Source organism: Protopterus annectens, chromosome 2.part0 (assembly GCF_019279795.1).
Source record: "Protopterus annectens isolate FY-2018-M chromosome 2.part0, PAN1.0, whole genome shotgun sequence".
Taxonomy (NCBI): domain Eukaryota; kingdom Metazoa; phylum Chordata; order Ceratodontiformes; family Protopteridae; genus Protopterus; species Protopterus annectens.
In genome coordinates this window covers 541,512,755-541,527,949 of record NC_056728.1, presented here as the reverse complement: position 1 = coordinate 541,527,949, position 15,195 = coordinate 541,512,755, and the positions used below count along the sequence as shown (strand labels likewise).

Below are 15,195 nucleotides of genomic sequence, written 5' to 3'. Positions count from 1 at the left end.
TCTAACCTTTACTCAAACAGGAAATGCAACTGTACTCTTCACCCTATACCTCTCAAGGTCTCCTCCACTTTTACTCCTGGCTAACCTCTTACCTAGCTAATCTTGCTCATTTGTCTTATTTATATATAACTGTACTGTAAAATCTAGCCTCAAGGCCATTTGCCTGTTTTTTACACCTAAGCAAAATTGTAATTGTTTGTTTCTTTATGAATGCTACCTGTTTATTTGTCAGTTATGCAAAGTTTCTTATTAGTAATTATTCATGTAACTATGTATTGTTGGAGCTTTTCTCCCTGGGCCTTCACTGAAAACGGGCTCCCCGAGCCCAGTGGACCTCCCCGGTCATCAAACTGGAATAAATAAATAAATAAATAAATAAATATCTAGCTGTTTCAGCTGCCCTGCTTATTACATTGGGAAGACCAATCGGCAATTTAAAGAGAGGATATTTTGTAATTTACGGGACATAAAAAATCAAGTTAAAAGTAATGCTCCAGCTTGTCACCTAATGACTTTTCCTTCATATTCCTTTAAGTTTAAGGTGATGGAACAGATATCTGAGAATAACAGAGGTGGTGACATACAAAACAAAGCAGAAATAGTGGAGGTCAGATGGATAATTGATTTAAGAGCAGATCGCACTCCAGGCTTGAATGGGATGGTGCCTTTTAAACCCATTTCGAAAGGAAGATGTCTCTTTAAGTAACAGCTCATTGGTTAATTTTGAGGGCATGTCCTAGATTTGATGGTTGATTGGATGAGACTTGAGACAGTTTGGCATTGGCCCTATGAATGAATAATGATTGGTGGAGGTCTCTTAATTCTCATGAGTGATTTTAATGAAATAGGATCTGAAGAAGGCTATGGCCGAAAGAGCTTATCCTGTTTATGACGTATTAAAATTTTATTTGGTTCAAAGTTCTTTTGTTCAAAGTATTTGAATAAATATTTTTATGTTGACTGTTGATTTTACATTTTCTACATTGCCTGCCATTCTACAGAAGTGTTCTACTTGTGGTGATACGTACAGAATTTTACAGACGCTGTGCTCTTTTTTTCCTTTGAACTACCTTTTAGCGGTTTCCAAGTTTGTTGTACTTCATAAAAATCCAGATTAGGTACTTAACTCTGATTAAGAACTTTTTACTTGTATTTCTGCATGTCTAGTTGTGGGTCATAGTAGTGGGTCATAAACTGCAGAAATCTCCTTGTTATACTTTTAAGGAGGCCCATGTGTGATGGTTAAGAAGAAGTTTAGAGGGATAAATACAACAACAGGAAGAACGGTGTTATATAAAATATTTTTTTACATGTTCATATTGCAATTACTTGATATATTTAGGATCAATCACTCAACATGTCAGCTGATGTAATCTATTACCCATCTTCAATATTAGAACTATTCGCACACCTGACAAGCTTCCTTCACAAACACCTATCAGGTTCCCTAAGTATCCAAAAGCTGACCTTGATACTTAACTCACATCATTTTATTCCTTCAGAACAAACTTGTCACCCCTCATAAATTACCACCAGATCCAAATACAGGTAAAAAAACTCCTTGAAATAAAAATTAAAAAAAAAATAAGTAAAAATAAATAAGTAAATAATAAAGAGGGAAAGAAAAAGAAATTCAAGCTGTAACTCATTAATCTCTACTCACCAGCTGCAAGTGAAACAAGAAAGCAAAAATAAATAAATATAAAAAGAAAGAAAGAAATGTAAGTCAAAGGGGGAGCAAATAAACTGTAAAAACATTTTAAACAAAATAAAATAAAATATGTAATAATAATAGTAACAGTCTTCTTCTTCTTTCAGCTTTTCCCGGTTAGGGGTCGCCATAGCGGATCACTCGTCCGCTCATGACTGGCAGTGAAATTTTACAGTGTCGTGTTGCCAGCCTGGCTCCCACCCTTCCACAGAAGGCACACACACACACACGAACTCATGCCTAGGGCCAATTTAGAGTATCCAATCCACCTACAGCATGTCTTTGGGATGTGGGAGGAAACCCACGCAACCACAGAGAGGACATGCAGACTCCGCATAGAAGGCACCCCAGCTGAGGATCGAACCGGAGAACCTCTTGCTGTGAGGCAATAATAATAGTAACAGTAATAATAATAAAAAGAAGAAGAAAATGTAAAAAAATGATGCATGCAAATCAGATGTCAGATATTTTTAATACCCTGTAACTGAAAAAAGATTGGGGTACAAACAGATACAACACCAGACCCCATATAAATATGCATATAAACACACACACACACACATATATATATATATATATATATATATATATACATGTATGTACACACACACACATATATATATATATATATATATATATATATATATATATATATATATATATATATATATATATATATATATATATATATATATATATATATATATATATATATATATATATATATATATATGGGTCTGCTATACATGGTCGGCATTTCAGAATTTCTAAGACCATATGGCTGAGACAATATGATTGACATTCGAAATGTCGACCATGTAATTAATATACCAACTTCGAGATCACACTACAGTGCGGAAGATGGAAATCTTTCCATTCTGCACTGTACGTATGGTCGACATTTCGAATGTCAATCATATGGTCTGTGCCATATATTCTTCGACATTCTGAAATGTCGACCATGTGAAGGGGACCCAAATATATATGTGTGTGTGTGTATATATATATATATATATATATATATATATATATATATATATATATATATATATATATATATATAATTTTATATATGTGTGTGTGGGAGTGGGGCAATTTCTGTCTATCAGGAAATTCAGGACAGTGTCAGGTATTGTCTAGTTGATAGTCAAGTGCATAAATTGTTGGATTTTGTCCATAATTTAGTAGCATGGTTTGGATACATGTAAATTACAACTGTGTTAGCAGTCGATGTGTAAATTAACAAAACTACTGGAAGGTAGTGCATATTACCTATCCAGAGCCGTGCAAACTAGTGAGATACAAAAAATCAGAGTAGTCCAGTTGTAAAGAGACCCTGCGAAAGTACTGAAATGGCATTAAACAACAAGGATGTAGTCAGACAGTGAAGAAGTATGGTATCTGCAAGCCTGCGGTGAGATGAAATGAAATGACTTTAAAATCCCATAGTGCAAAATAGACAACAAGGGTGTTTGTATGTGGCAAATCAGTATCCTAATTCTCACCCTTATGAAGCTATTTAATCCATACTGGACTGACACATTTTAGGGTTAGCACTCTTTTTATGCTCTGTGTTGCATTCCAGCACCTTTACATCTCCTCTGTCTAATTCCTCTTCTCTTATTCTCACTCACGTAGGTTCTGGAAATTACAGAAGACTTCAGCATACTGCTTCAACCTCTAATCATGACAGTACAAACTGTATACCAACCTCCAAACCAGTACACAAACATCAAAAATCCTTGGAATTCCAACAATGGGAAATGACCCCACCTACCAAATCCAACACTTATTGAATGATCCCACTGATTTCCTGAAGCATGTACAACCGATAACATATGAATAAGCATGTTCACAGGGGAGCTTGCCCCCTACTACTTACATGGTGGGATCTACATCAATCACAGCCCTTCAACTTGTAGTTGCTAACACTAACTTCACATAGACATGAGCAATGGGACACAACTGGTACTGTTTAATGCTTGCTGTCTTCTTTTCTCCACATTTGCACAATCTCCGTTACAAGTACAAAAAGAGTAACAGTACTGTTTAGTGATTAGAATTTGAGATTATGATCTTTACTCAACATACAGGACAATCAGTGAATGGAAGCCAGTCAGCAAAGATTCAATGAAACATGTCTGACATAAATGCAAATTTTTTTTAACAAAACGTGTTCACCCTTCACACAGCATTATTATTTACATACCATCTTATATATTCAAACTTTTTTGTCATTCTGTTCTTGAAAATGAGTCTAGAAAACTTAAATATTTTTGTTTTGATTGTACTGTTATTTAAAAAAAAATTACTAAATAAATAAATAAATTGCACTGAGTCCATGACCAATTTTAAGTGTATTCTGGATAAAAACTGGGCAAATAAATTCAATTGTTGGTGGCGTTATCAAAACAGTACAAAGCTTCAAATGTCCATGTGGTTGGTTAATCCCTTTCCTAATCTGTTTGACTCATGTCTGCCGGATTGGGAGTTAAACCCTTTCATTGTATGCCAGTTGTTACTGTGTTAATAGCTTATTAAGTAATGAACATAAGTAGAAACTGGGTAAAGGATTTCTAATTCCAGCCTTAGAATACACCATCTCATTTGTTGCAGCTATCTCTGCAGAAGACTTGAGCTGGTTTGAAACAAGGGAAAACAAAATGTTCTGATTCATGACTGGGAGTGAGCGTTGCTTTACCACTGTCCTTAAAGCTGGATGGAATTTAATTTTTATGATTTATACATTACTCAGCAAGGAGATCCACAGACACTCTGGTTGCTCAGAATTCTCAGAACCAAACCAGTTAAAAGGACACTTGGGTCCAGTTTATCTGTTTCATTTTCTGTGGTCATCCACCCAACATTTCTTACGTTTTACCTTTAAAGCATTTTCTATTTTGTGGCCCAAAACTTGGTAATTTTACTTCCTCATCTAATAAACTGCCTCATTCATCGCTTAAAAAGCTGCCAGCTTTTAAAGACAATGTGGACTAAAACATAATGCCTTATTTCCAAAGGGAATAATGTGCAGATCCATCCATAACCTATTTTTCCACATAGGGTCAGGGTGTCACTTCAACAGTAGCAATCATCTAGTGTCAAGGCTTACACTGCTGGGTGGCTAACTCTGCCTCCATAGTTCTTCCACACCACACAATTGCATGCACACTCACACCGATGGCCAATTTGCAGGTCCACTCCATCTACTGAATGTCATTGGAATGTGGGAGGAAACTGGAGCACCCAAAGGTAACCAATGCAAACAGAGGGAGGATAAGCAGGCTTCACACAAAAGGCACCCCAGATGAGAATCGAACCAGGGAGCCTGTTGCACTGAGGCAACAACACTATCTGCTGCACCACTGTGCCACTCTATAATATGCAGATGTACAGAGGCAATAATTCAACTCCTCAGGAACTAAGTTTTATTGTGTCAGATATCAGCTAAGGAAGATGTATAGACTATAACTAATGATCTGATATTGTTAATCCTAGTTCATTCCTTATGTATGGGTATCGATTCTGACCTCGGAACTGAGCCAGCCATCTTCCAAGCTCGTGTCAGCTACAAACTCTCAAGCTAAACTCTTACCCAGAATTCCCCTCTCCCTGTTACCTCAGATTTTGTTTGCCGCATCGCCATTCGGTCAAGTCAAGCTGCTTCTCTTGAGCTAAGTATAGATATTTGTTGTCAGACTAGTCTAATATGACCTTTTCTGTCAGAAAAGTTTCTAATTTGTTATCTCTTACCCTATCGCATTTAGCGACTATATCTTCTTGAGTTTCCTTCTCTTTACTCTGCAATTTTTACCGCAAGGTATTTTCTCCCTTACCATCATTGGTAAACCCTTCTTTTCTTCATTACCTTCGGGTATTCTTTTATACCATTGCTGGTACCCTTTCTTCTTTCTCCTTTCTCCTTTTCTATCATGGCAGATAAAAAAGGTAGTCCAGGATTTAAAAGGTGTTCAGATTGTGGACACAAATTACCTACATCAGATGCACACTCTTTGTGTGTTTATTGCTTGGGTGTGTCTCACTTATCTGTTGACCCGCCCTGTGCTATTTGTAAGACTTTTTCCAATAGAACTTTGATTGAGAGGAAAAATAAGTTGTTGCTGAAGGGACTTCTTAAATCTCCCTTTTCAGAGGCTATTTCTGGGTTGGAGGCTTCAACCCCTCCTAGAGCCCATAAGAAAATATCGGATGATCCTACAAAGGCCAAGTCTCTGCCTTCGTCCCCGGCTGGGGACTCCCACCAACCAAGACCTAAGAAGGCTAAGATTTCTGCTTCGGAGCTCACTCGGTCGGACCCAGCACTTTTGGTGCTTAGACCTTCAGCACCAAGGCCTTCGGCGCCATCAGTGATTTTGGCTCCGTCTACTGTAGCCTTTCTGTATTGGTACTGAGGGGCTCGTTGGTTCAGACTACTAGTACTACTACTACTACTACATCGGCACCGACTGTTCAGTCGGCACAGACCTTGACCACGTTGGCTCCGACATCTTACTCGGAACCAACGCCTCAGTTATTGACACCAATTTTGTCGGTTCCAACTTTGGTACCAGCATCCACTTTGGCACTGATCTTTTTGTCAGTGCAGACCGTGACCTCAGCACCAATGATTTCCTCGGTGCAGACACCCATAGTCCAGTCTCTCTCTGCACCATTGTTCTCAGTGTGGACTGGTGAGGTGGGCACTGAGCTTGTCTCTTCTGTGGACAGACCTGTTTCTCCCTCAGCTGTGTCCGTGAGGTCCACTAGAGGCCTTTCTGAACACGACGTGTTGCGTTTTCTGGATTATGTGCTTCTGGCCAGAGGTATCCCGCCCCCAGGACCTATCCTTCCTTGGGAGGTGATCACCCATCGCCAAAGACCACTTCTTATTCTCTTCCTTCATTGCCTTTGAAGTCCCTTGATATAGCACAGTCTTCCCCCCTCTACGGTTTCCTTTATGGACCTCACTAAGGAACTGCAGTTGCCTTCGTGGCAGGAGAGTTTTCTACGACCCAGGATGACAGTTGTGACACGCATAATTTTTTGTTTGACAGCCATCCGGGGATTCCGGGTCAGCAGGCTGAGCCACTTAGGGGAGAGGTGACCCCTGTCCTGGATGCTCACCCCTCTTCAGGTGGACCAGCATTCCAACTGATGGAGAAGTCTCTGGCTTCTGCTGGCAATACTGTGCTGCCTATCTCCCTGCCCTCCTCTGGACTGCTATGTTCACAAGTCGCACCTAGCGGACACCGGGCGCAAGGGTCTCAGGACATATTCCCACAGGAAACCCCCTTTCCATTGTCTTCCCCAGCTTCCCCTTCTGAGGAAGTTCACCAGAAAAGTTTGTGCAAGAGGAAGCACATGGACTCCACAGAGGAGTCCCTCACTGAAGACACAGACTTTGATGATGTCGAAGGATCCTCTCGGTCACCCTCTGAGGTATCCTTTGATGATATCCTCGAAATCTTTAAACAGAGAGGTGACTGGCAGCCCTATAATCTGACCTCTGAGGAGTCTGTTTTCCTGCAGACTTTTCGCGCCTGGCCCCCTACCTCCTGGGTTACTCCACCTGCTGATGAACTGGTCCAGCTCATCATGCAGTGTGCGTGGAAGGCTCCTGACACCATCGAGGCTATTCCCCGGAGGCCAGATAAGATTTTGTCCCCTTCTGCTACAGACCCCCATTGGTCTAAAGGTCTTCCTGTGGATGCCGTGGCGGTGGCGGCCGCAACCAAAAAGGATCTGGCGGAAGAAGAAAGACAGACTGTCCATCCACCCAACAAAGAGTCCCAGGCCCTGGACAAGATAGGGAAGCGCATCTTTGTATCAGCAACCTTTGCTATCAGGTCCCTGAATTATATTGCACACTTTACCAGACTTCAAAGGGATCTAATTTCAAGCTCTCTGAAACCTTGGCTGGTGCCAAGTCTGATGAGGGCCGTGACAAAGTGGCCTCTCAGCTGGCCACCATTGAGTCAATATCTAACTCCTCCATGCGACTGATATCTCATGCATCAGAAGAAGCAGCTAGAGTGGCGGGTTCAGCTGTGGTCTTGAGACGACAAGCCTGGATATGCTTGTGCAATTTCGCGGAACCCTTTAAGGCTTCCTTTCTTAATGCTGCCATTGAAGCCTCTTTGTTGTTTGGGCCCAAAGTTAAAAGCACATTGGCTAGATGTGAACAGGACGGTAATACCCTTTCTGCCATAGGTGTCTGTTATTCTTCCCCTCAACGTGCTTTCTCCCGAAACCAAAAGAGTGGGAAGATATGGTTCAAGAAGTCTCAGGGTCCTTTCCGTGACACACAGGCTGAGTTCTCCCCTAGAGGCAGAGGGGGAAATTCACAGGGAAGACGCCCCTTTCAGGGCAGAGGGGGTCCATATAACCAAGGTTCCAGGGACTCTTTTACTGGCCAATCCTGCCAGCACTCCTGAAGAGCGGCCCAACTTCTTTCCTCTGGAGGTGGTTGGGGTCGTTTCTCCTTGTACCGTTCTGCCTGGCTAGCCATCACCACTGATTCTTGGGTACAAAGGATTATAACCAGAGGTTATCATATCCCCTTCGATCTTTGTCCTGTCCCTTCAAAAAACCTACCCGACATTCCACCCAGTTAAAGGGAGGAAGCAGCACTAGAGATAAAAAAAGCTGCTTAGTTAAGAGTCATCCAAATAGTCCCTCCAGACCAGATAGGATCCGGATTCCACTCAAGACTATTTTTGGTGCCAAAGAAAACCGGGGACTGGAGACCAATTTTGGATCTCAGTGTATTGAACAAATTTGTGTGAGTACAAAAATTCCAGATGGTCACTATACAGTCTATCATCCCGCTTTTGGAAAAAGACGATTGGATGTGCTCGATAGATCTTCAAGATGCGTACTACCACTTAAAAGTAGACAGGCCATCAAGAAGATTTCTGCGCTTCCGTGCAGGAGCTAGTCACTACCAGTTCAGAGTAATGCCCTTCGGACTCTCTACAGCCCCCAGAGTTTTCACAAAATGCATGGCAGTCATCACAGCTCACTTGCGACTACAAGGATTCCAGGTGTTTCCATACCAGGACGACTGGCTCATCTCCGCCTCCACCAGACATCTATTGGAAGAAGCCTTGGCATACTCTCTCCTCACTGCACAAAGGCTAGGCATAACCATAAACTGGCAAAAATCCAGTCTCACCCCATCTCAGTCCACAGAATTCATAAGGGTCATCTTGGATACAAAGAATTGCAGAGCATCCATTCCAGAGCACAGAATTCTAAGGATAAAGCAACAACTGATCCCAATCCTTTCAAGGGAGAAATCCACAGCTCACTCTGTCCTACAGCTGTTGGGTTCCATGGCAGCCTTCATCACCATTGTCCCCCTGGCCAGGTTTCATATGAGGCTTCTACAATGGCTACTGCTCACCCAATGGTATCCTTTTCAGCATCGTCTTTCAGCCAAGATTCGAGTAAACCACAGGTGCAAACAGGATTTAAATTGGTGAATGACCCACAACCCGTCACAGTGGTCTCGCCCCTTCTCCCCCCAGTAGCCCAAGGCTACACTGACCGCGGACGCCTCCCTGATGGGGTGGGGAGGGGGCTATGTCAGGGACAGACAGTCCAAGGGACTTGGTCTGAATTGGAGGCCCAACTGCATATAAATGTTCTAGAGCTGAGGGCAGTGCTTCTGGTGTTGCAAGCATTCCATCCCCTGCTGCCCTCTGGGACGACTGCGATACATTCAGACAATATGGCGGTGGTCTGGTACATCAACAAACAGGGTGGAACCAAATCGTACCCCCTTTGTTGAGAGGCCATGAGGATATGGCAATGGGCGATGGCTACCAACCGTTTTCTTCTAGCAACACACATTCTCGGGAGTTCCAACATGATAGCAGACAGACTCAGCAGGTGCATTCTACAACCTCACAAGTGGTCCCTGAATCCCTTGATCTTGATAGTGGCGGAGATCTTCCACCGCTGGGGCTGTCCTTGCTGCGACCTCTTTGCATCCTCGTCCAACTACAAATGCAGCAACTACTTCACCCTGATTCCCCCTCTGGGACAGTCACCCAGGGGACTCTAGTCCACGACTGGCCCTCGGGTCTTCTTTATGCTTTTCCACCTCTTCCCCTCATTCCCCAGTTTCTGTAGAAAGTCTGTCGGTTGAAGAGCAAGGTGATCCTCATAGCAGCAAATTGGCCTCATCAGATTTGGTTCCCCTTCCTTTGGCCTCACCTGCTAGATCAACCATGGATCCTCCATCCAAACCCGGGGATAATCTCCCATCCACAGAATCTGATTCATCCCAACTTGGACAGCCTGAAGCTCACAGCTTGGCTCCTCCAATTCCCTGGATTGCCAGGCAGAATGATCTTTCTTTACAAGTACGGGACATTCTTATTGCATCTCATAAGTCTTCCACTAGAATTACTTATCTAAGCAAGTGGAAAAGATTTACCTGTTGGCTGAAAGAAAAACAAGTGGATCCCTTCTCAGTACCGGTGTCGATAATACTAGAGTATCTGGCTGACCTATTTCAATCAGGTCTATCGGCCTCTACCATTAGAGTTCAATTGGCTGCAATACCTAATTTCCATGAGGGTGTCCAAGACTCCTCTCTTATGTCACACAAATTATGCAAGACCTTCATAAAAGGTGTGAATCATCTGACGCCCCCTTTTAGAGAACCTATTCAACCATGGGACCTGTCATTAGTTCTACAAGCTCTGACAATGCCACCCTTCGAACCAGCTTCTTCTTGTTACCTCAAATATTTGTCATGGAAAACCTTGTTTTTGGTCGCCATTACTTCTGCCAGATGTATCTCTGAGCTTCAAGCCTTATGCATCGAGTCCATACTTGATTTTTCATGGAGACAGAGTGTCTTTGAGAACTAATCCTTCATTTCTGCCAAAAGTGATCTCTGAAATGTCCATTAATCAAACCATTGAATTGCCAGTTTTCTTTCCCAATCATTCAAACAGAGGAGAGTATTGCCTACATACCCTAAATATTCACAGGCAAATTCACTTCTACTTGAACAGGACTAAGGCCTCTCGTAAATCAGACCAGTTATTTTTGGCCTATTCTGGACCTAGATTAGGATGTGTTGTTTGTAAGGTCACATTGGCTAGATGGTTGAAAGACTGTGTGACCTTCATTTATACACAACATATTATCCCATTGCCTACTACCATAAAGGCTCATTCGACAAGGTTGGTGGCAACTTCTGCTGCCTTCCATGCCAGAGCTTCTTTACATGACATCTGTGCAGCTGCAACTTGGTCTACGCCTCATACCTTCATCAATCATTACAAATTGGATTTGGCCTCCAGGGGAAGAGCATCTTTTGGTTCTATGGTGCTTAGGCATGTCCTTCCATGAGAGCCTCCCAGGAACAGAGGTAGCTGGGGACTCTGTCCCATATGTAAGGAATGAACAAGGATTAACAATATCAGATAAAGAAGTTGTGTCTTACCATAATGTTCCATCTGTATTGTTGATCCTCGTTCAGTCATTATGACCCTCCCTCCTTCCCCCTCCAGTGGCTTTAAGTGGATCTCACCATCCAGTTCTTTTAGGTCATTTGACCAGAGGTAGCCTCTACCTTCTTTTGACTTACAAACTCAAACTGAGGTATGAGGGAGAGGGGAATTCTGGGTAAGAGTTTAGCTCGAGAGTTTGTAACTGACACTAGCTTGGAAGATGGCCGGCTCGGTTCCGAGCTCGGAACCGATACCCATACGTAATGACTGAACGAGGATCAACAATACAGATGGAACATTATGGTAAGACATAACTTCTTTATCTTCTTTTCCTGGTTAGGGCTCATCACAGTGGAACTCCAGTCCGCTAATGATTGGCAGTATATTTTTATGGTGCCGAGGTGCCAGCTCGATGCTCAACCTTCAAAGAAGGCACTCCCTACGCATGTCTTTCTAATGCCACTCGACCACGGGGAGGACATGCAGACTCCACAAAGAAGGCACTGCAGCCGAGAATCGAACGGGAGAACCTCTTGCTATGAGGCGACAATGCTACTGCTGCACCACCGCAGCTTACTAGAAAGAACAGTGTAAAATTTAATTTAAACATAATATCATTAGTTATATATAGACTATAACTAATGATATTAATGTTTAAATTAAATTTTACACTGTTCTTTCTGTACCTAATTCTGTGTAGCACTATTTATTGCATTTATGCTGTCTTAATTCTTTTTATTGCTTTTTTGCTAGGTCATGGCTGAAGATAAACCCTGGTAGTCCAGTTCATCATTCTGTAAAAATAAATAAATGCATACATACATTTAAATAAAATAAGCATGGACCACTGAGGCACACTTCATCAATCAATCTGCATTGCTAGTTAAAAGTATTCATGACAAAGCTGTTGTTGGATATACATTAGAATGTACCAGTCCATGCAGTCACTTTTGACATTACTTCAGTATGCACAGTGACTAGCTTACTATTTCTGCACAACTATGGAGGTTTATGTATGATCCCAGATGTCTTGAACTTCATAATTTCTTTGAAAAACAACATTTCAAACATTGTTTATGTTCTTTGTTGGAGATCCTGTAAAATACTCTTTCCAACTTTCAGTTGAACACTGTTTGTTTTCATGTGCAGTCCTATAAACCGTATAGGTGCCTGTGATGCACATTTACTGCAGTATGTATCAGTTCTGAAACATTTTGTTTTGCTTCAATTACACAGGGCCTCCTTCCGCTCCAAGGAATGCTATCTCCAACGTGAATGAGACAAGTGTGTTTTTGGAATGGATCCCCCCTGCTGATACTGGTGGACGGAAGGATGTGACCTACAACATCATTTGTAAGAAGTGCAGTTCTGACTCAAGCGTATGTGAAGAATGTGGCAACCGTGTACGATATCTCCAGCAGCAGGCTGGCTTGAAGAACACTTCTGTCATGGTGGTTGATCTTCTAGCCCACACTAACTACACATTTGAGATTGAGGCAGTGAATGGTGTGTCAGATCTGATCTCTTCTGCCCGACAGTATGTTTCTGTCAATGTGACTACTAATCAGGCAGGTAAGTGGCAGCTTCTAGTGAGGATGTTTGAACAGCTAGTGATAGATAGCTAGAAAATGGTATAGAATTTCAATTCATTGTCATTGAAATTAATCTTGCCAGCAGAGGCAGTGGCTGAGGCAGATAGTGTTTGTCATCACTGTCAGAAGCAATGTTCAGTAAAAGTACACTTCTGACACAAATTAACAAATCCATTCAGAAACATTGCTGGCTGATGCTGTGACCTTAGGGGCTTTAATTGAGATGCGTTGCTTTACAGAAAGAACACGCTGCATACCCGACTTGATGAAATGGGATAGACAAGTAGAACAAAAAAAGTGTTTACAAATGCAGCATTAAATGTAAAGCAACAAAGAAAGAAAGAAATGCTATATCCACTTTATCACTGCATATTTAATGACATGTCTTTTCTCAGAATTAAAAGAATGCTGAGCAGAGGATGATAGAGAAAAATTACTGGGGGTAGAAGGTGAGGTGATAATTTGATAAACATGAGAGGGGACACACATGCAGGAATAGAATTTTAAAAAAACAAGTGTCAGTGCATTGACAGCACAGAATGGATGGCAAGCAGCCCTACTGAGGACAATTTTCATGGTAGTAGTTCTCTGCATAGGTAGTTAGCCAGGAGGCCGATGCATTGTATAATGGTTATTTTAGTCATTTTCTGCTTATCAATAATTTTAATGTTGCTTTTATTGTCTTCTTTTGACACATTGTGTCTTTCTTGTATGACTTCTTGTGAATGGAAGTGTCTTAAAATAACGTTTTGATTTGAATTGCCTTAGAATGACACCAGTGCGCACATGCTTATATCAAGTATAAGAAATTGCCACTGAACACGGAAGTGCAGTGGCTCATTGATACAGGAAGTATTTACATGTACTGTACACTCAAGGCACTATTTTCATTCACTGTTTGCAAGTTTTCCAAGATTATTACCTTACTTCCCAGGAAAGGAAGACATCCTTTTATTTATCATGACTGTGTGTAGATATGTCTCAAGTACCTCTTTAATGGTGTGTACTGACTGTCGAAAGAATAAATCTACTACAAAAAAAAAGAAAGAAAAAGAAAAATGAGACTGTCCCTAATTTCTGGAATTCATTAATACTCTACCAACAGTATATATGTTAAAGTGATACCTATTAATAGAATGTACCACAAAATGATAAATGGTACATTCTGGCCTTAATTAGGTTAATTTATTGAAAATATAATAATAACATTCTAAAGACTGTCAGTCTTTTAATTGACTCCAAGTAAACTGTATCCTTTTAAGTACAAGTGCTTACTTATTTCTAGAATAAATCTGTGTAAAGTTATTTGCTTTTCTGTTCTTGTTCGAACATTATTATTTAATGATATCTCTGAAATAACTGAAAATGTTATGAAGTTGTAAGCCGATTGTTAGAATTTAGTGCACTCTATACATGTCGCAATAAAAATCTTAAGGAAAAAAGAAAAGAAAGGAGCATGTATTCTTAACAACACTTACACTTCTAATATAGCTTGGGTTTCAATGGAGAGATATTTTTCTTTTAAACTAATTAATCAAACTATTGTTTTCTTTACTACAGGCAATTTATTAGTATACTTGTATCAAAAAAATAAAAACAAGTTAGACAAGGCAATGCCCTGTGTTTTGCACTCTCTGTTATTGTAGGCAGTGACTGTTCTGCTAGAATGTTCTGCTATATGTTATGTCATCCCATTGCTGAAGCCTCACAACAGAGCTTCCAAATGTAATAATGCTGACAACTTCAGTCGAAACTTTGTGAAAACTGTCAGTTCCTTCTCTGTTGCCATAGAATGACAGACTTTCACTCGTTACCTTAAAATAAATCAGGTAGAAATTTCCTATAAAAAACCCATGTGGCAAAAGAAAATAGGGAGTGCAGTAACTGTGAAATTTTGACAGGAGATTTTTCTGTTGTCACATTCCTTGCCACAGTGTGATGTGGTCAATTGAATGCTAAGTGATACATGATTATGTCATCCACTTTTATCAGTGTTACCGTATATGTCTACCCATGGAATGCAGTGGCAGTGACTATGTTGTGATACTTTGTATGTGTACCCATGGAATGCAGTGGCAGTGGTTATGCCATGTTACTGTGTATGTATACACATAGACTGCAGTGGCAGTGACTATGCCATGCTCATGTGTATGTGTACCTATGGACTGCAGTGCCAGTGACTATGCCATGTTACTGTGTATGTATACCCATAGACTGCAGTGGCAGTGACTATGCTGTGTTACTGTGTAAGTGTACCCCTGGAATGCAGTGGCAGTGATTATGCATGTTACTGTGTATGTGTACCCATGGAATGAAAATGTCAGTGACTATGCTGTGTTACTGTGTATGTGTACTCATGGAATGCAGTGGCAGTGACTATGCCATGTTACTGTATATGTGTACCCATGGAATGCAGTGGCAG

At 41.1% G+C, this 15,195-nt stretch overlaps 1 protein-coding gene across 2 annotated transcripts in view; it reads left to right on the top strand.

Moving 5' to 3' along the window:
* Positions 1 to 15,195, top strand: part of EPHA5 (EPH receptor A5) — a 1,391,623-nt gene that overhangs the window by 834,241 nt on the left and 542,187 nt on the right. For both annotated transcript variants that reach the window (XM_044060929.1, XM_044060928.1), the window contains exon 5: positions 12,418 to 12,753. In XM_044060929.1, coding sequence (XP_043916864.1) covers positions 12,418 to 12,753 — 336 coding nt within the window. The remainder of the gene's footprint in view (positions 1 to 12,417; positions 12,754 to 15,195) is intronic.